Raw genomic sequence first — 21,659 nt, 5'->3', positions numbered from 1 at the left:
ACACTTTTTTACAAATATTGCAACATAAATTAAACTCAAATTTAGCGCTTACATTCAACAGTGATATACATAACCATCGCACACGATCTCATAACTGTCTACATTTACCCCCTTTACACTGTACACTCCTTTAAATTCGGATTGAGATCACTCCTCTACATTGCCTCTACTCAATATAACCTCCTGCCTATTCACCCTCAATCAATTTCTTACCAGTCTACGAATGGAAATCAAATTATTTCTCGAAAACCCTTGACCTATGTAAGTTGATGTTAAATAGTATATTATAATATGTTTTTAAAAAGATCTCCTGAGATATATCCATTTTTGTTTTAATTATGTTCAACTAAATGTATTTTTATTTTTGTCTGATAATCTTTAATTGTATTTATCCCAGAATGAGTTTGCTAACTCATGGGAATACAATTATGTTTTGTACGTTTTTGTATTTTGAAATAAAAAAAAAATATATATATATTTATAACTTGATAAAATAATCAATTTAAAACAGTCACAGACCAAATATACCAGTCTTAAAAAGTGTATCCTGTCAAATACTCTTTAAAATAACAAAGCCTACGTGGGTTTTACCATGCAAAGATTCACGGTAAACCTAAACTTCCGGAATCAGTAAACAAGATAAATATTTTATTTAGTAACTAAGTTACTTAACTGTTAGTGTATTTTGAGCTTCGTTCAAAGAGCCTCTCTTTAAATCATACTAAACAAATAAAAATAAATACAGTACAAAATATTTATTGTTAAAAAATTTTTAATTTCGCTATTTAAAAAATACAAGTTTCAATTTATTTTTTAAATACGCTTAACTTAAATTTTATGTTTCAACGAAGGCAATAATCTATTGGCCAATTTTACATGTATCGTCCCAACCAACACGGTGCTATAAAATTAAGGTGAGTGGATACTTTTTTATGCCATACCATCTGTTGATTTTCTAACCAAGTTTTAGTAAAAGAACTGAAACCTTTATTAACTTCACAAAAATCCACAGATGAAAGAATTTAAGGAATATAAATGTTCAAACAGGCATAATGGTGAATGTTACGTAGAGTGTAAAGTGTAAATCACTTAAACCAGCCAATGATAGGTGTATTCCACATTCCGTTCTCTAAAAAGTTCTTTATCTCTATTGTAATATTTATTTATTTCATTTTAATTTATTATAGAAATAAAAATCGAGTGATACTTTAATCAACAAATTTGGAATATCCGGTGATCGGTTTCATCGCTTTCGCGACATCTTCGAGACTGGTATATTTATTTAGGAGTTTAATGTATTTATACAAAACAGAGGTAAGGATAGAAAATTCAACATTGTATGAAAGTAAATAAAATAAAATAATTTTTATCTCAAGGATCATTAACAAAATTTTATTTAAATTACTTTCATACAATTTTGAATTCTCTATCCTTACCTCTGTTTCGTATAAATACACTAAACTCCTTAATAATGATACCAGTCTCGAAGATGTCGCGAAAGCGATGAAACCGGTCACTGGATATTCCAAATTTGTGGATGTGTGGTATCACTCGTATTTTATTTTAATAATAAATTACAATGAACTTCCATCAAGAATTTTCACTTACAAACTTAAATGTTTCAACAAATTACAACAGGGATGGAGAATACCTTAAATAAGGGAATATGGAAGTCAAGGCATTTACAGGGCTTATGACCCGTCATTGGCTGGTTTAAGTGGACACTTTACACACTGTGTAACATTCACTATTTTGCCCATGTTTGAACATTTAAATGTTTTATTTTATTTTATTTTATTTTATAAATTTATTTCATAAATAAGTATACATATTTAATACCAGAGAATCTATTTAAAACTAGTGGCTTAGAAAATGAATACGGAGCGTCCTCTGGTTAGGATAGTATCCATCTAACATGGCTCAGCCTGTTCTAAGATAGAGATTTTTTATGTTTTCAAGTATAAGTAGTTCTGTACTTATATAACAATAACAAAAAAAACTGAAACTACTTAATTGTAAATATGCATACCTAATCAAATGTAAGAATTTAATCATCATTATTGTATGAAATAATGTGTAAATATGTGCTAAGAATACATAATGTTACTTAAACATAAATAATATAAGAAAAAAGTTTATGAAAAATCAACTTTAAAGTAACGTAATAAATAAGAATATAATTAATAAAATAATGAAGGAATGGACCCGGACCCAGACCAGTGAAAAATAATAATTGTAAAAAATAAACATACTAGGAAAAAAGCTTTGTATGCATAAGCAAAGCAATAAATAACCAGAACAAGAGGAAAATAATATATGTGAGAATAATATGTGTACCAATTATACAGGATGTTCTTTAAACCCTGTCACATCCGAAACCACGATGATCAGTATGGGCAAGAAGACATATTAGCATATTAAAAAAAATATTTGGAACGATCATTTTTTTTTAACAGAAAATATTTGAAAAAACAAATGGTTGCGTACTTCTGCAGGGAAGAAGCGAGGGGGGCGCCACCGCGCGGTTGACGATATATCAGACTCCCCCCTCCCCTTTCTCGTTTCTCCCCTGCAGAAGTAAGCAACCATTTGTTTTTTTGATATTTTATTTTTGTAAATGTTATTCGTTCTAAAAATTTATTTTAATGTGCCAATATGTCTTCTTGCTCATTCTGATCATCGTGGTTTCGGATGTGACAGGGTTTAAAGAACACCCTGTATAAAGTAATACGTTTATTAATCTACCGATATTTTTCGAAAATTCTCTCGCTACACTATTTTTATACGCACTTATTTTAATTTTGTTTTTTTTTCCTTTTTGAAACCTTCATATAAATAAATTCATGATAATTAAGTAATCAGCCTTAATAAAGGAATTTGAACAGTAAAAAAATATTTATTTGCTATAGAAATTATAGTCTTTTTAATAAACACAAGGTATAAGTAGTAAACAATTAAAGAAGTAAAACTTATTACAGATTTCACATTCATATTTATAATGAATACAAAAGGAGAGGGGGGAAGTGAAACAATGCTAAAAAATAAAATTATAAAATTAAATTAAAGTATACAAATTGGAGTAGACATGGTATAGTGCCGTCCCTACTCTTCTCCTCTCGTTTCCATGAATATTTAAATTTATGAATAAAATTTCACAATCAACAATTCTTTAGATATAGGTAGTAGGTATATGTAAATGTCACTAAAACTGTCATTAAAGATAGCCTGTATTCTTCGAAGGGCGCTATTTTTCAGAAAATTAGTATGTGAACGTGGAATGTCGAATAAAAGAATGCCGAGTTCTACGGATAGACACTCGATATGACATGTTTTCAACAATATGTGGGCTATAAATTAGGTTATTAACAATTTTATAGAGAAAAATGGCAATGAATCAATATAACAAGTCACAAGCTTCGGATATTTAGGAATTAGTATGTCCAGCCATAATGATTTGGACAACGAAGTCCGAGATCAAGTCAACCAAGCCTTTTAAGTGTCGGGATGTCGAAAAGAGATAATATGGAAAAATAAAAACATGCGAATTGACAGCAATGTTAGAGTTTATAAGACATGTGTGAGATCCATCTTTAAATATTCCGTAGAAACACGAGCGGACACCACGAGAGCGAAGCACCTGCTAAGAACATCAGAGATGAGGGTCCTCAGATCGATTACCGGAAACACTGCGCGACTGGCTCAGAAATTAACGGGAAACGTGTGAAATCGGAGCAGACACCATAGAAGATTCTGGAGAGACCACATAAATAGAATGAGTAACGATAGACTGGTGTCCATAGCAGCCAAAAAATTGCCTTCCGGACGGTGCGATGGAAGGTTAGTTGGATCTCATCACGGGAGACTGAGTAGTCTAAGTAGAACGGACCGTCAGATCTACAAGAAGACAAAGAAGAAGTAAGAAGAAAATTAAAAAATACGTAACATGTTCTTCCCCTATGCTAGTTAAGAAATATATAAAATCGCTGAATGAACCGAAAGTAATAGTGATTCATAGTAAGCAGTAAGCACCTACTCGTAGTTCATTGACTCAACCATAAATGTATATTCGGAAAACGCTGCATTATCCATGTGCACAATTTGGTAGGTACCCGTACCCGACAAAGGAAAATTAGAAGGAATAACAAGTAGTTTAGTTGCATTGCATGTGGTTGAAAATACTATAGGGACTATTCCTTTAAAATAATACTTATTCATTTCCGGATATAATTGTGGAGCTTGTTGACGGCATGGTGAAATAATTACGAGAATGATAATATCGAATATTTGCGGAATTTATAGAATGGAATGTTAATCTTTTTTAATAATTATCAAATATTTTTTATGCTTTAAAAATAATTAGTATTGCTATGGTAATTATTGTTTCAATTAAGTAATACAAGAAAGGAACACAGTGGAATAAATGTTAATTTGTGTAAATGGTCATTTTAATGGACATAATAGCTCTGGTGCCGTACCTTGTGTATGGGAGTGAGATATGAAATTAGAAAAAACAGGGTCAAAGTATGCTGAGTTCTGTCGAAATGCGACATCTCAGGAGAATGTGTGGTGAAACTATGCGCGAGAGGTGTACAAATGTCGAGATTCTTGCATTATGTAAGGCTGAGACAAGCATTATCGACAGAATCAATAAAGGTTTGTCGTTTGTCGGTTGTCGAGACATGCAGAGCAAATGGACGGCTAAAGGGATTTACAATACGAATGTTGATGGATGTAAAAAACGAGAAAGACCGAGAATGACATGGCATGACCAAATTCAAAAACGGACGTGTCAAAAGTCGGAATGATCGGCGTGCGTGCATGAGTGTAGATGCAGCAAGGTCTGAATGCAAATACAGAGTTATATAGCATTCTATCCCCTCTTAAACGGCGTGATAGATGGCCATTATTTACTTTTATTTAAGATGGAGATAATTTTTTTTAGGGGTTAGGTGTAGTCAGAGTCGTGAAAAAATTTACATTTCAAAGATTTTTTTGAACTGTTAAGTATTTTCTATTTAATACATAAGTTTTAACAGAAGTTTACATATATTTTAAGTCGTTTTCAACAATATTTTTATGAAGATATTAATTCTGGCCCAAGTAATTAGCTTAATTTTTTACCCCTCTTTTACGAATTGTGCCTCACGGTGACCATCATAGCGGTTTATCTAAAATCAATGAAACAAAAGTAAAAGCTTAACAATTTATCTTTTAAATTTAGCAAAATGGCAGCCTCTGGAAGTATACTTATGGATTTTGAGGAAAATAAGCGTGGGTCAATTCGTCAATTGTTTATTTACAAAAATCATTGATTACGCACTAGATACACTATTTTAGTTTTTTTTGTTTTTTATTTCATTGATTTTAGATAAACCATCAAGAAGTAATGATGGCCTCCGTGAGACAAAAGAGGGTTTAACAATTGAGTTGATAACTTAGTCCAAAATAAATATTTTTGTTTGTAAATTTCCAGGAAATTCCTTGAAATATACTCCTTGATCTAATTTGTAAAATTAAAACATTTTTAAAAGTTTAAAAAAAATTGAAAATGTCAACTTATCACGCCTCTCATCACATTTAACCCCTTTAAACAGGACTTACAGACAAATAATTTTTTTTCAAATTACATTTAAGTCATCCTTAATCCCATATAAACATTTTTGTCACAGTCACTGAAATTTTCTATATATAATTTTGGAGCTAGTTTTAAAGTGCGAAATCGTAGATTCTCGGTTCCTTCTTTTAAAGATTTTAATGAAATTTTTAAAAATAAACCTTTAAATAAGATAATGAAAGCAAAATAAGCATTAAGTGTAGAATAGGCCGTCTGTTTGAACCCCAAGTTCATGGAAATGGCGTGACTCGCCACTCACCGGCAACTCGCCTGGGGGAGAAATACTAACTTTAGGGACTGCTAGCAACTAGCACTAATGGGCTGAATTATACGGATCAGAAATCTGTTTAGAAAATATAAATATTTTATGCAAATCCAAAAATTTCAAATGAAAGAGATTCCGCGTATTTATTTTATTTTATTTTATTTTATTTTATTTTATTTTATTTTATTTTATTTTATTTTATTTTATTTTATTTTATTTTATTTTATTTTATTTTATTTTATTTTATTTTATTTTATTTTATTTTATTTTATTTTATTTTATTTTATTTTATTTTATTTTATTTTATTTTATTTTATTTTATTTTATTTTATTTTATTTTATTTTATTTTATTTTATTTTATTTTATTTTATTTTATTTTATTTTATTTTATTTTATTTTATTTTATTTTATTTTATTTTATTTTATTTTATTTTATTTTATTTTATTTTATTTTATTTTATTTTATTTTATTTTATTTTATTTTATTTTATTAAGGATTTTAGGAGGAATATAAGTTAAATATAAATTAACAATACTAGAGCCAATTAAAAAAATCCACTGTAAATCTAAAAGAAAGGAGTTTACGTAATTGTATGTGTGTGACGTTTGTATTCATGTGTATCTGAATGTGTGTATGCGTGAATGAATGAGGGAAAGGGTACATGTGCGTGTGGGAACGAATGAGGGAGAGGGTGCGTGTGTGTGGGTGCGTAAGTGTAAAAAAAATATTGTTTAAAACTTGTAATTATATTTAAAATAGTACAAGAAAGAGCTTGGTAATGTGCGCATATAAAAAAAAACAACACATTTCAAGACAACTCATTCTTATAAAAATCCAATAAGTTTCTCACTCTATAGCTCATTCATTATCTGCGTCCGTGTTCTAATAGGAAGTTGTCTACAAAGTAAAATTAAGTTTCCTGTATAAAAAATAGAATATTATCAATTTTCTCAACATATTCAATTACAGGTTACCGACGAAGGTACTTTGAATTTAAATACAAATATCCACATTTTTTTATTTAGAATACAAACAGATGTACAGGTTAATGAATATAAATATAAACTATAAAAAATGAAAATATAAAAATAGTAGGGCCTGCCATCCAGTAACACGTGTTTACTTAATTATACTAAAATACAGCGATGACGGTTTAAACTATATAAAAAAAATAAATGTACTTTTAATTCAAATAAAAGAGACATGGACAAAACAAGGAGATAGTGGTAAAAAAAAAGAGTGGTGGAGAATGAATGGAGGAAAATTAGATATCTTATTTTTTGTTTTGTACACCATATTGTGAAAAGGACCTAAATTATATTGTTATGGTATTTGTTACAATCAATGTAGTGTAAAGTTTCCGCAAACCGAGTTTTGTAAAATTTCCATTGAAAATAAACGTAAAAATGGCATTTTTCAATAAAAAATTATAAAAGCGCCATCTATGAATAATTAGTTTCTTATTTTCGTTTAAAATCACCTTAATACAATATAAGGAAATAATTACTCGCAAAATTAGATTAGTGTTTCATTACTGAATATCAAAACACATTTCACTTTTAAATAATCAACAGCGGTTTATTCGAAAACCAAAGTGAATAATTTAAGTACTAAACTTACATTTTTATACTTGCAACTCATATAAGGTTGTAAATATACCTATCTTGTCTTCATCCTTTCTAATTTCAATTGTTGTCCTCCCGTCCTGTGAACAAGTCATAATGTGAAAAGTGTTACTCTGATAAGTGTTTATCATATACCGGCATCTGCATAGTTTCTGAAAAAGTGAAATTAGTGTTGCATAAACTGCCTAAAACATACATTTTATTAATATACACGATACCGGTATCTGTACAATTGTGAATTGTGCAGTGCTTCGTAAAAGAAACATAAACGGAAGAATTCAAAAGTGAGAACACATTTCTATACAGTCCACAACATTCTGTTGTGTTTAAATCCTAAAAGGTAATTTTGAACAAAAAAATGATTAAAATAAACAAATAAAACACATTAACGATGTTCTCAACAGGATCGAAGAAACCGGTCACTTGTCAAACACTAAATGTGCAGAATGGATAGGTCAAATGTCATATGCTGGGACATGAAAATTTTCTGCACAATATACTGGAGCGAATGACTGAGAGATCCATTGGCAGAGGGCGTCCTCGCTAACTCCTGATACAGAGCTGAAAAGGATTACTGAAGACAGAGCGGAGTGGAGAAAGAGATCCATAGGTTTGTTGCCAACCAGTTCCTAGGATTGAAACGGAAGAACAAAAATTAATAATAACAACCCAACTACTGTCTAATTTGTCAATGGCATTCATTTAAATATTATCATAATTTTAAACCATTGCGCATTGTCACAAATAATCTTTATAGACCTACATGATTTATATTAGACGGGTCCTAAGGCACAACATTTATAGATGGGATAACATTAATGGCGTCAGTAAAACGTAACACATAAGCAATCATTTTCTCACTTACGATATACATATTCACGTACAGATAAAATTGAGGTGTCTAGAATACACCGCCATTTTATTGCCAACAGTTGCCACATTAATATTGTCGATTGATTATTATGACAGACCTTTATAACCGACACTTTGGCACAGACCTGTGCTTATTGCCGATTAAATCTCAATATAACAATAATATAAATGTTTTATATTTATATATATAATATATACCCCACGTGAGTACACAAACCTTAACAAAAAGCGCCAAATCTGTGACATTGAAAACCATCTTGAATTCTTCCTATTCATATCTTCATAGTACACTTTGTGATCGCGAACTTCGAGTTTGTACGTTAGATTAAAGAAGCTTTTGAAAATCTAATTAATATTTTGCATTACGCGTGAATTCGGACTTGTTTTTGCTCTTTCTGTTAAATTGTTACTTTTGTAACAAAGAAGTGATCAAGTGACTTAACTTTTTGCTTAGATTGATGCGGGTGGTTTATAATATGATAAATAAATAACTTTTTCTTTTTTTAAATAATAAAGTGACTCTCTCTTTAAACTCTAATGCTAAGTGAATGCATGTATATTCGAGACTTCGATGTCGCAATGTGATAATTTAAATACATCATACGCAAGTCCACCGCGAAAGACTGGTCTTAGTACCAGGAGATCAGAATGAGTGAGAAGATGAGTGGTTTCAAGAGGTGCCTTAGCCAAGTGTCCATTCTGCTAGCTAAGGCGACCTCCTCAAGCGAAGCAGCATGGAGAGAAGAATTTAACAAGTACGAAATTAAATCCTCTGCTTTATGTAGTCCTAGTATAAAAATTCTGAAATGGATATTTCGTTAAATAAATGGTATTCGATGATTTTAAAATCAATTTATTACATATAAATAGGATATATTTTATAAACTAAAATTATTTGTATGGAACGTTCTATTCATATTGCATAAAATTCTATGTTCGGTTCTCGCTAAATTCACGGAATACTTATTTAGGCTCTAAATTAAATGTACAATACAACACAACTACCAATTACACTGTCCATTAGTATTTACAAGAACTTGTTTAAAAAAAGTTCCCAATATATATCAGGCGCAGCAATAGTCCATAGAAATTATAGCAAACAAAGCCAACTATAGCATTTAACTGAAATAAAACAGTCAAAATTGTGAAGAAGCAAAATCTCTATAAACATGTTTTGAGTATGTCCAAATGTTTACAGACAGGCTGGATTTCCTTCCTAAGGAGTTATTCAGAACTAAATTTATCGCAAAAGAGAGGGAAAACATTTTCGAGAAGAGAATATGGAAGTCTAGGCATTTTCAGGGCTTATGACCTGTCATTGGCTGCCTATGACAGGTCATAAGAGCTGTAAATGCCTATACTTTCATATTTACTTCTCAAAAATGTTTTCCTTCTCTATTGCAACAAATTTAGCTCTATAAACATATTTATCAAGTAATCACTAATATAAGTTATAGTGATTATTTGAATGAGAAAGTTTTTTTATTTCATCGTTTTTTAAATATTTTTTTATTTGTTAATATACTATCACGCTAAGCCTAAAGATAATTATTTTATTTTTATTTATTGTATTATAAGCGCTATAATTTTTTTAAGTTTTGTATTACTGAAATAACTCCGCGTGTGACGTTAGAGGTTCTTCTCTGTCAGTTCTTCCGATTGGTTCGTTTACGATAAGCAAACCGGATATTCTTCACACCTCTCATATCATTGGTTGGCCCATATGAACCAGTGACGTCGTTTAAAGTAGTGCGTTTTTATTAAAATATTTTTTAATATTTTTTTCGTACATTTTCAAGAAACTTTGCGCTACAATTTAATGCTCTAATTTTTACCGCGCGCAAGAAAACTTTTTCTGTATTTAATTTCCCGTAGGGCTGAAGTTGCTCATTGATTGCAGAATAAATAAAGAGACACGCATATTCATTTCTGATCGCCGTAATAATTATCATCATACCCCATACCCCTCCCCTGTCCGCACCCGACGATGCATACGGCACAGCAGTGGTACACTAAATGCAGCGTATATCGATTATTTGTTACATGAATTTATGTCCCAGTCCAAGAACATAAAATATTATGCTGTAAAACCACATTTTTTCAAGTTGACGTCCTAGGGATCGAACCCGGACCTCATGCATCTTCACTTAGTTTCCTTACCAATGATGTTTACCTAAGAGCAACTATCGAGTCGAAAGCGTTTGTCTATTTCACACACAAAACTTTTAAAAGCTTTTAATTTATTTAGGGGCTATATGAAAAACACTAAACATGGTTATTAGACATGTTTTATTGTCTATACGATTACATTGCCCCTTTTATATTTGTTCCAGTTTAAAAAAAATAGGGAAATATTATTACAATTCTGATTTATCGTAGGCAGCTAAAATGGCACAGCAGAGAGACTATCACCCTCACTTCTGTTTACCGTATTTCATAGTCCTAATATACTCTTCGTTCTTATTCTCAAAGCACTCTCTTAATACCCATCCATAATTATTCCTTTTTCTTCTCTAATTTATATAGTATCCATGCGGCTCGACTGTGGAATCATCTCCCATCCACCATCAAAGATGTATCTCTGTTTAAATCACGTCTGAAAAAACATCTCCTATCTCGTCCTTATTCTCTCTTCCTTTCCCATTGAGTAAACGTATTGATTTAAGGTCATTTATACACAAATACCTCGTGGTGTAATGGTCAGCGCGTTTGCCTACCATTCAAGAGGTCTCGGGTTCGATTTCCGACATGATTGATATGAAATATTTATTAAAAAAGGTGTTTATACACTAGAATATTTCATAGTCCCTGGACTGGTACCTGAAGCGTAAGACTGATCATCTTACCTTCATGTTACAAAAATGATCAAGATACACTGATATTTGTGTACCAATGCAGTGCCCTATGCACCATTAGGTGCGGAAAGGGAACAAATATAATTATTTATATTTTTGCATATCTTTAGCTTTTTTTAAAAAAATATATTGAAAATGTTTTGTAACTTGAATTATATAAATAAAACTTTTATTTTATCGGTTGGTTAGAAAAAATTGACACTTGGCAATATGAGCGCAGTGTACAATTTACATTATGTACAAAAAGTTTAATAAATAGATTAAAAAATATACAAAAATCAACCCCCTTTTCATACACTCATTTCTGAATAAAATATTCAATCTAAGTACTTAACCAAAAGAGGTATATTTAACTGGTCATATTTTCTTAACTCTTTAATTAAAATATCCTCTTTTAATTCTTCATCGAGAACAAGTATATCTCTTGACATAATTATTCTAGAATGAAAAATTCATAGACATTTTGCTCAGGTCTCCGATGCCCCAGATTCAAGAGGCCTCCGCAAAAATTCAATCAGTTTTTAGTGCAAGCGAATTGATAGAGCCCTTTTGATATTTAGACGGTGAGTTTTCCTACAATGATAAACCTAGTCTAGTGGTTACAAGGATGAGTGGAGTCAAAGGCATTTGATGAGAGCTTCTATTTTCTAGACTCGTGACATATTTTTAACATTTAAAAATAGATTTTGTAAGGAGTTATCTAGAATCTATATACACTTGAACGGGTTAGAAATTACACGATCCTAAAATTTAATTCAAAAACGAAATTGAGCATTTATTTAAGAGTGCGTAATAGAAATATAATTATACAATTCGTTATTGGAATCCCCTATATCGCTCTTTTACTTACTTAGTGTATAGTATGCAGGCGTATAATATAATATACAGATACAGGATCTAAAGGATAAATGTCAAAATAGGAAATTATGAAATAGAATGTCACTAATATTTCAAACCTCTTGAACAAATAAACTTTTAAAAATATAAAGGAACCTCCTTAAAGTAAATACCCTAAAGGTACTTTTTCATATAATCTAAAACGGCTTTCATCAATATTAAATTACCGCTTTTATTTTCAGTATTTAACGGACATCCACCCTTTTTGAAAAAAAAAGTATATTTAAAAAATGTAATAAATTTTTTTTACACAATAATCTTAAAATTAATGTCCTGGTAAATTATAAGTTTACAATGAGGAAGTTCAGCGATTTAAAAAAATAAAATGTTAATAGACTATCAAACCATGCATTTTTAAATTTTATTGTATTATCAGCGCTATGATTTTTTAAAGTATTGTATTTCTAAAATTATTCCGCGTGTTACGTATCAAGCTCTCTTCCGCTTCTTTTCGGTCAGTTCTGCCAATTGGTCATTTGACGGTAAGTAAACCGTAAAACTCTCTTATTATTGGTTGATTTATATAAACTAGTGACGACGTTCAAAGTAGTTCGTTTTCATTAAAATATTTTTAATTTTTTTATTGTACTCGTACATTTACAAGAAGTTTAGTCGTATAATTGAAGTTTTTTTATTCAATTTCCCATAGGGCTGAAGTTCTTCATTCGTCAGCATTCTCTTATAATATATTGTTTCAATGTTTCACAATTAACCTACAAACTTACATTAATAATTATTTTATTTGAATACATCACATATTATACCATATTTTATTTTTTATTTAATTATCAAAAATTTAAACTATTATTTACACAAAAAACTTTTTTCCATTAGTCGTAATTTGATCATACGTTTAACTCTCTATACCATATTTTCTCCTCAAAAAGGAATATTTTCTTTGTTGCAAATTTTTTCACCCTAATTTTAAATATTTAGGTTTATAATCTCAAGTCATAGTGACCTATACTCCGAAGTGAGGGAACAAACGAATAAAGCCTCGGCCATGCTTGAGAAATATCGTATAGCATAATAAATACATGCGGATTGAAAGCAAAGTCCGTATATACAAAACGTATGTCAGACCAATCACGGCGTATGCAGTAGAGACGAGGGCAGATACGGTGAGGACAAAACATCTGTTCAGAACGTTAGAAATGAAAGTGCCAAAGGCAAAAGCTGGAAAAACTCAAAGAGACAGAATCCGGAATCAAGAAATTAGTCTGACTTGCGTTATCTAAGACCTAGTACGGTGGAGCAGAACAAGGAGGTGATTCTGGAGAGATCATGTTGGTTGAATGGACAGCTCCAAAATCCCCTTTACCGCTATCCATAAAAGCCCAGCTGATCGCCGTCGGCCCGGAAGACCACCAAAGAGATGGAAAGACAGCTCGAACTCAGCATCTCAGGAATCATCCACTAGCCAATAACAGATCAACCGATCTAAGCGAAGAAGAAGAATAATAACTCCCTAGACAGTGAAGTCCAGCCTTGGCTTAAAACATTTGGACATACTCAAAATATTGTTGGTAATTCTATTTTTGCACCACAACAGGCCAGAAAGCGCAACAGTGGTGAATTACAGCACTGAACACCCAAGCTTGAGAAATATCACATTAAATTTTTGTGTTCTCAGCAGGAATCGAATCCGGAACCTTTCGTGTCTTGGTCTTGAGGTCACCAATATGAAAAAAATATCTTATCATTGATTTCAAATGCAATTCCAATAATTACGATTGTTAAAGCCGTCATTTGAAATCCATCTACAAAATTCTAATTTTTTATGACTTTCGCGTTAAAAGCTTTAAAAAAAAACTAAGACATTAATGTGAAATATCAAATTCGATGAACTACATAGTTTGTTGATGTAAAACCGATTCCGTGTAATTTGGCGTTTTATAGTACACATCCCAGCTGTTGGCAGCTGTCGGTGACTGACGAACTGACGATTAATCGCGCTAGAATTCGTCAAACAAAATGTCGGACGGCGGATCCTCATATCCGATATTTCCCATGTTTTGTTTTACGTGGTTAATTGTTTACTTCTGGCAATTTTAAACGTGTTATTTTTCTTGGAACGCTCAACACTTGATTAAATAAAAGTTTGCTCTTCGTTTACATTACTAAATGTTTTACTAAGTATTGTTTTACGTTATTTTTATTTTTATTTTGTCTTAATTAAGAGTCTTACAAACAGTAAAAAAAGAACCTTTAAAAGAACGGTGACAATTCACAAAATTTGTTTATGCTGAAGTTTAGTGATTAGACCAGTTTGTTCTATAGAATATTTATTTAAAAGGGTGTTTTCACACATGAATATTTTATAGTCCCTGGACTGGTACCTGAAGAGTAAGACTGATCATCTTACTTTCATGTAACAAAAATGATCAAGATACGCTACGATTGATGTACCAATGCAGTGTTCTATGCACCATTAGGCGCGGAAAGGGAATAATGAATGATATACAAATAAAATTATTTCTCTTTAGTATACTTTTAGCTTTTTATAAAAAAAATCTATATTTTGTAACGTGAATTATATAAATAAAACTTTTATTTTATCGGCTGGTTGGAAACTATTGCCACTTGGCAAGTTTAATAAATAGATAAAAATATTTATTCATTTCACAGAAACAAACAGTCGACAATCATATAATAACATATTAGAAATACGGTTTAAGGACAGACCAGCGACGTTTCTAAATAAAAATCATACATTTTAAATTGTGGTACAACAAAAGAGTGTATTTATGTGTATTTGCATGAGAGTAAGTGTATAGGTGTATTTGAGTGTATGCAGGACTAAGTGTTCAGGTGTGTGTAAGTGTAAGCATCATTAAATAGCAAGTAGGATCGTATCGCAGCCAGAAAGAATCAGTCTTAATTTATTTTTAAATAAATTAAGGGGCGTGTTAAATATATCAAAAGATGAAAAAAAGGCATTATAGTTAAAGCAAGAACGATAGAGGAAAGAGTGTTGTGCATAGTTAGTACTACAGACTGGCAGATGGAATAAATACTTATTCCTTGAACCTTATCCATTTAAAATTGTAATAAAAAGAATACCGTGATATTTCCCTATTGTAGTAATTTTCCACCAGAGTACGGCCGAACGTAATTTGACACATCCCAACCTCAGGTATCCGCCATTTTTTGGCCGAACCCGAAACTTCGGTCGGTCACTACTATTTGCTATGATACTGAGGCTAATGTCAGTGATCACATTACAAACAAAAAAAAGCAAAAAACAAATACATTTTTTTAAATGCTCGTGATTAGGTATTATTGGGAAGCAAATTAGTTTAACGCAGTAAAAACGCAATTAATTATTCTTTGTATACAAAATTTTGTCTCCACTAATCAACTTCATCCCACTAGATTTATTGCGTCTAGTCCTGCATTATCTTAAACTATTATTGGACTCGACTCATTTCCTTGGCACATTCGTTATCCGATGTTTGAAAATGAAGTGTGTCTGACTTTGTGAGATTTCAAACTGAGAAATATATTACCAAACTCCGTTAGAAGATGCCGTTAAGACAGACGTTTATAGCTACTTATTATAAAGACAATGTTCTCGAAACACCTATTTAGAACCGAGAGGCATAATACCTCAACTCCAATGATGTAATAAATATAAAAGTAGTATTTTTCGGATGCACAAGACGCTGAAAATTCAACACCAAAAATTGGGATGTGTCTTATGGTCCGATGCGTCTTATCGTCCGCAAAATACGGTATATATAAATGAATGTTTTTTGTTTGTCCCGTATGAGTTTCTATACCATTCAAAATACGGAATATATAGATGAATGTTTTTTATAATAAAATAAATAAAACAACTTTGTTTTTAACCACTAATTTTTATTTTCCACCGACCGGTTTCAAAGCAAACAAGCTTCTTCGTTAAGGTTTACATAACTAATGAATTGATTCCACGTGTAGTATTTAATGAACATGTAGTGAACATGATAAAAAAAAAAGGAATCAATTCATTAGTTACATAAACCTTGACGAAGAAGCTCGTTTGCTTTGAAATAGGATTTTAGGTTAGTGTACAGAATAGCGATTCTACATCGCCATAGACTAACGGATCGTCATGCTTTTTAATAGTGATAGAGGACCGGCAATCGATACAAGTTACTCTCTGTCTCAAAAAAATAAATTATTCCGTCGCGAAAATTATTGATAAACGACAGAACTAATTAATTACCTGACTGATTTCTCCCCAATATCATGCGAGTGAAGCCTCGAGTAAAAGCTAGTATATAATATTTCAACAATGAGCAACATTATTTGAAAATAAGTTGGCGGTAAGGTCAAGAAATCAAGAATAAATAATTATTTCATGTCAACCATCCCATTAGACCACGAGGCGGACCTCACTATAGAACTCATAAAACGGACCTAAAAATAATAATAATTATTATTAACAATGTTTTGAGTACAACCAAATGTTTGTAGACAGGCTGGATTTCCTCCCTAGGGAGTTATTTAGATCTAAATTTATTGCAATAGAGAGGAAAAATATTTTTTGTATATTATTTTTTGATAAGTAGAAACCTAGGTACTTGTTAATGATTGAATTCCAAATCTAAAAATAATTCATATTCAAATATTGAATTTAAGCAGGTACCTAAGTACTTGTTTATGTTTGAATTCAAAAACATAAAATCATTCATTTTCTTTTTGCAGATGTCAAATTTTGCTCTTTTATCAGCAGGGGTGTTCTTTATGTAGGAATGTGATTTTCAAAAATGTATTAAATGTCAGTTTATATTGTTATTATTGTTGTTATTGCTACCGAAAATCCATTAAATTAAAATAAATGGGTAGAAATTATTAGGAATTAAGGAAAACGGTTAGTTAGCTGCGGTTATTTTATTTATTTTATTAGGTAATTCAACAAAGATACATACTAGAAAACAAACAATTTGAAAGCATTCGTCGATACAATTTTACATGCATATATATCTTCAATTATAGAATTACACAAAATAGATTTATATATTTATAGAATTACACAAAATAGATTTATATATTAAGTTGCAGTACATATTTTTAAATATTTTTTTTATACAGGATACAATGCAATAAAAAAATAAGTTGTACGTGTGTACTTATTGAATAAGATTTATTCCTAAGAGATTATTCGCAAAAGCTGAGAGAGTATCATGAAAAATGACAATTTTATTGTTTCGGCCGTATATATTATATTCCCGACACATGCGGGCCATAGGTGTGTGGTATGTAGCATTATTTGAAAACAAAGGCAGTTTACATATTTCCCGATGTCTGAGTGTTCTCAATCCCGCATTTACTTGTATTTTATTTAGGAGGTTAGTATCTACTTTGTATTTTAATATTTTATACAGAAATTTTATATCGAAAACAACGCGGCGTTTTATCTGAGAATTTAAACGAAAGAGTTGGAAGTTGCTCGTAATTTGAATTTGAACGTGGGTTAGAAATTTGGAACTTATACAAAAGGTACTTTAAGAACAGATTCTATTGAATTTATATGATTTTGATATGTTATTGTACCAATACAGTGCCCTATGCACTATTTGGTGTGGAAATGGAGCAACGATGATGATTATTAGTAGTATTACTTATAGTTTATGTTTTTTTCAGATATCGCCAGGCGCGGTACGCTTCAAGACGCGTCAGGAAACGGGTGGTGTTTAAACATGGCGACTGCAACGTGGTACAAGGGAACGTCTCCAAGAGGCGGAAACGCTATCTCCAGGACTTGTTCACTACCCTCGTGGACGCCCAGTGGAGATGGACCTTGCTGGTATTCGCCATGAGCTTTCTGCTCTCTTGGCTCGGCTTCGCGCTGGTCTGGTGGCTCATAGCATACGCGCATGGAGACCTGGACAAAAACGAGGAACTGACTCCTTGCGTCATTAACGTTGATTCTTTCACGTCTAGTTTCCTCTTCAGCGTGGAGACACAGCATACAATCGGGTGAGTTATTACCCCTCATTGCATCTTTTTTTTCGTTGATATTCTCAAAATAAAAAATGATATTTCATACACCAAAAATAGATGGATGGTTTCGTTGTGCCATTTTTCCGTTTTCCGTACTCCAAAACTGAACCGATTTTTTTTTTTGAGAAAGAGCATCAGAGTAAACTTTTCTGTGTCGGTTTATTTATTTATTGAAAACTTTAAGTACAAAGAATAAGTACTTTGGAGAACTTATTGCTAAAAGCAATATTTCCCAGTCAACCAAAAAACAGACTGGTCAAAAGAAGAGATTGGTCAAAATTTTGTACTATAAAACCATAACAAAAGTTTATATTAGTTCTTAAGATGTTTTGAAAGCGTAAATAAATATATATATATATATCAAAAGATACAAACATATGTTAAAATAAAATATTTAAAAAAAACCTAATTAATTCAAAATAGTAGCTGTTTTTTAATTGGGAGATAAGGCTTGCACCTATGAATATTAATAAAAAAAAATTAAAAGTACGTTATTTTATACGTATTAAATGATGCGGAAATGTGGAATCAGATAATGAGTTTGGAAGGAAAGAGAAAGAGGAACCAAGGAAAGAAAAGCGATAAAAAAAACACATTTGAGAAAAAAACACATTTGAGGGAAAAAAAGCAGTAAAAACTCACGGTGTTAAGGATTCTGGTATTATCCGTTTTCCAAAATTGTTTTTTATATTTGCATACCTACCGTCCGTCCAAAGGCAGCAGACTAAACTGGGCACGATCATGAGTTTTTGAATGGCACTTGCTCCTATAAAAAACAATTTACCAAAAACGGTAGAATCGCGCTAATGGTAAATATCTATATTGTGTAAAAAAATCACCGCTCTAGTGCCATGAAAGAAAATACAAGAATACGTTTATAGGAAGAAAAGTAAGACCGCATTTCCTCATATTTACACTTTCTTACTTAACAAGACATTAAAACAAATGCCAACTGCTGTTCATCGGCAATTATTAGGATGTCGATCAGGAATGATTTTTTTGTTTCTCTATTTTCTTTTTTTTTCACTTCAGGTATGGTGGAAGAATGACAACTCAAGAATGTCCGGAGGCCATCTTCATAATGTGTCTTCAAAGTATTGTAGGAGTTTTTATACAAGCATTTATGGTATGTTATTTGTTGATTTTATCTATAATTTAGGTAAAGAACAAGAAAAGAAAAAAATTACTGAAAGACCAAAAATCTTTATATATCTTTCGGGTTTGTTTGATTCTATTGTGGCAGTGACTTATTTGAATTTTAAACGTTACACAATAAGACCAATTTATTGCATATTATACATTTTATCAAAGAGTAAATTTTTTCATACAAATACATATATATATTACAAAAAAATGAAAACTTATCCCAAATTCTATGAGGCTAAGATCCCAGCGTTGAGGTGGGATACAATATAATGGAATGTAGAAGCATGCAAATTATTAAAAAATAGCAAAAATAAAATATTACATAAACATAAATTTCAATTTACTTTGTTGGGACTACAAATTTTCAATCTAATCCGTTTTATAAGTGTTAGGAAAGACCGCAAACGCAACTCTATATGCAAACTGATCGTATTTTAGAAATCAATAAAGCTACATAATAGTTTTTGTTTGTTTTTATTGTTGTTAAATTAAAATCATAAAATTTAAATAAAATATGTAAAACAATAAAACACACATGTTTACGAATTTAACCTTATAAGCACGATTTGTAACGATAACAAGATTGAATTCAAATAATGTGTCAATTGAATCAATGAACTAAAAGTGTGGATATTTTCGTACCTATCCAAAAAACATGTTGACTTTCCACAATTATTATTAATAATATTTTTGAAAATGCGTTTTAATCGGTAATAAAGTTATGGTCAAACGAAGTTTAAATTTTGAGTCCACGACAATACCACGGACTACAATCTGATTGAATTATTTAATTTCGATTATTTAGTAATAAAAATATGTGTACAAACTTCATTTTATAATAGTATAATAGTAGGTGTCCAATTACTTATCCTTTAGAAACTAAGAGGTTTGCATGTTAAACCTATTATAATTGGATTAAATGGCCGTCATTTCGATGCTGAAAAATGCATCGTTTATGTAAAAGCTAAATTTACTACCCGTAAGGAATGCGAGGTGTGGATTACTATGTTAACCTTACCTACGAGATACATTTCATGTTTGTACGTCGTTCGTCTGTCGCCATTACAGGTAGGAATTGTTTTCGCCAAACTTTCCCGCCCAAAGAACCGAGCGCAGACTCTGCTGTTCTCAAATTCGGCTGTCATTTGCCAGAGGGACGGAGAATTCGTGTTCATGTTCCGCGTCGGGGACATGCGCAAGTCGCACATCGTGGAGGCGCACGTGCGCGCGCAGATGATAAGAAAGAAGGTAGAATCGGCGGGAAAATAAACGAGCGACGCCATCTTCGATTCCGAAAACAACGACAAAAACGTTGACCAAACAAAATGCTTAAATATCTCGTCACTCTCTATTGCACGCTAATGGGAATTGAGAAGCAGAGAATGACATTTTGTAACGGTGCCAAAGCTTCTGATTTACGCCAATTTTCTTCGTTCGTCAACATTACGTATGTAAACAAGTCTGTGTATCGGGCTTTTTTTAAAGAATGCGATTAATCTTCCTGGCGTAGTCAATTTAAATCTGTTTACACTCATTCTCATGACAGGCCTCACTTTAAATATGATATCTTAAATCTCGCATATAAAATTTATTAGTTCTGGTTCGATCGGAAAGAAACTACGATTATTGACTTCGTTATCTCAAAAATCCGATACAAATAGTTCGTGTATTTTCAAGGTAAGAATTTGTGTAAGCGTAGGAGTGAGAGTGTTTCTATTTTCGTTTGTATTTGTGAGATAATACACAGCATTTTCTTTTTTCCGGGTCAGACAAGGACCACCAAATCCAAGATGGCGTCGGTCGTTTTCCGGAGGTGACAGTTGGGATATACATAGATTGTTTTCTTTGTCCATAGGTGGGTCTAATATTTGCGAAACTAGCTCGCGCCAAAAAACGAACCACAACGCTGCTTTTCTCTCGGAACGCGGTGGTATGTTTGCGGGACGGGGAATTCTGCCTCCTGTTCCGAGTCGGGGACATAAGGAAATCGCACATTCTGGAAGCGCACGTGCGCGCCCAGATCATTCGAAAGAAGGTATTCAGAGCGGATGGAAAGAGTATCATTTGGTCCGTTTATACTCGTATAGCTTGCAGCGCCGCACTTTCCTCTACTTATAAACACTGCAACAGAAGACTTAGCGCAATAGTAATTAATTCAAATAACTTTTGTGGACAAATTAAGACTTTATCCATGGAGGAATATTTGAAAATACAAATAAACATATTACCTCTATTCAATCACAACAAAGTCAACAGTTTATGATAGAAATTCCTTTGTTTCTTATAATACAAATGCATATTAAAGTAATTAGATTACAACAGCGATACACATTTTGGAGAAGGAAGTATGGAAGTCTGGGCATTTACAGGACTTATATTCTCCATCTCTGT

At 31.7% G+C, this 21,659-nt stretch overlaps 1 protein-coding gene across 7 annotated transcripts in view; it reads left to right on the top strand.

Moving 5' to 3' along the window:
- The window catches only part of Irk1 (Inwardly rectifying potassium channel 1), a 108,603-nt gene that overhangs the window by 61,395 nt on the left and 25,549 nt on the right, over nucleotides 1-21,659 (top strand). For 4 of the 7 annotated variants that reach the window (XM_088224034.1, XM_088224033.1, XM_088224032.1 and 1 more), the window contains exons 3-5: nucleotides 17,763-18,098; nucleotides 19,155-19,248; nucleotides 21,124-21,303. In XM_088224034.1, the coding sequence (XP_088080160.1) occupies nucleotides 17,763-18,098; nucleotides 19,155-19,248; nucleotides 21,124-21,303 (610 nt within the window). Of the gene's footprint in view, nucleotides 1-17,762; nucleotides 18,099-19,154; nucleotides 19,249-20,336; nucleotides 20,517-21,123; nucleotides 21,304-21,659 lie in introns of all 7 variants that reach the window. The other 3 variants (XM_088224030.1, XM_088224029.1, XM_088224028.1) reach the window with 1 other exon arrangement.

The sequence above is a fragment of the Micrasema longulum genome, unplaced genomic scaffold (assembly GCF_059751315.1).
Source record: "Micrasema longulum isolate JH-2025_06_02 unplaced genomic scaffold, ASM5975131v1 h1tg000261l, whole genome shotgun sequence".
In the NCBI taxonomy this organism is placed as follows: Eukaryota; Metazoa; Arthropoda; class Insecta; order Trichoptera; family Brachycentridae; genus Micrasema; species Micrasema longulum.
This window is presented reverse-complemented; position numbering and strand designations above follow the sequence as displayed.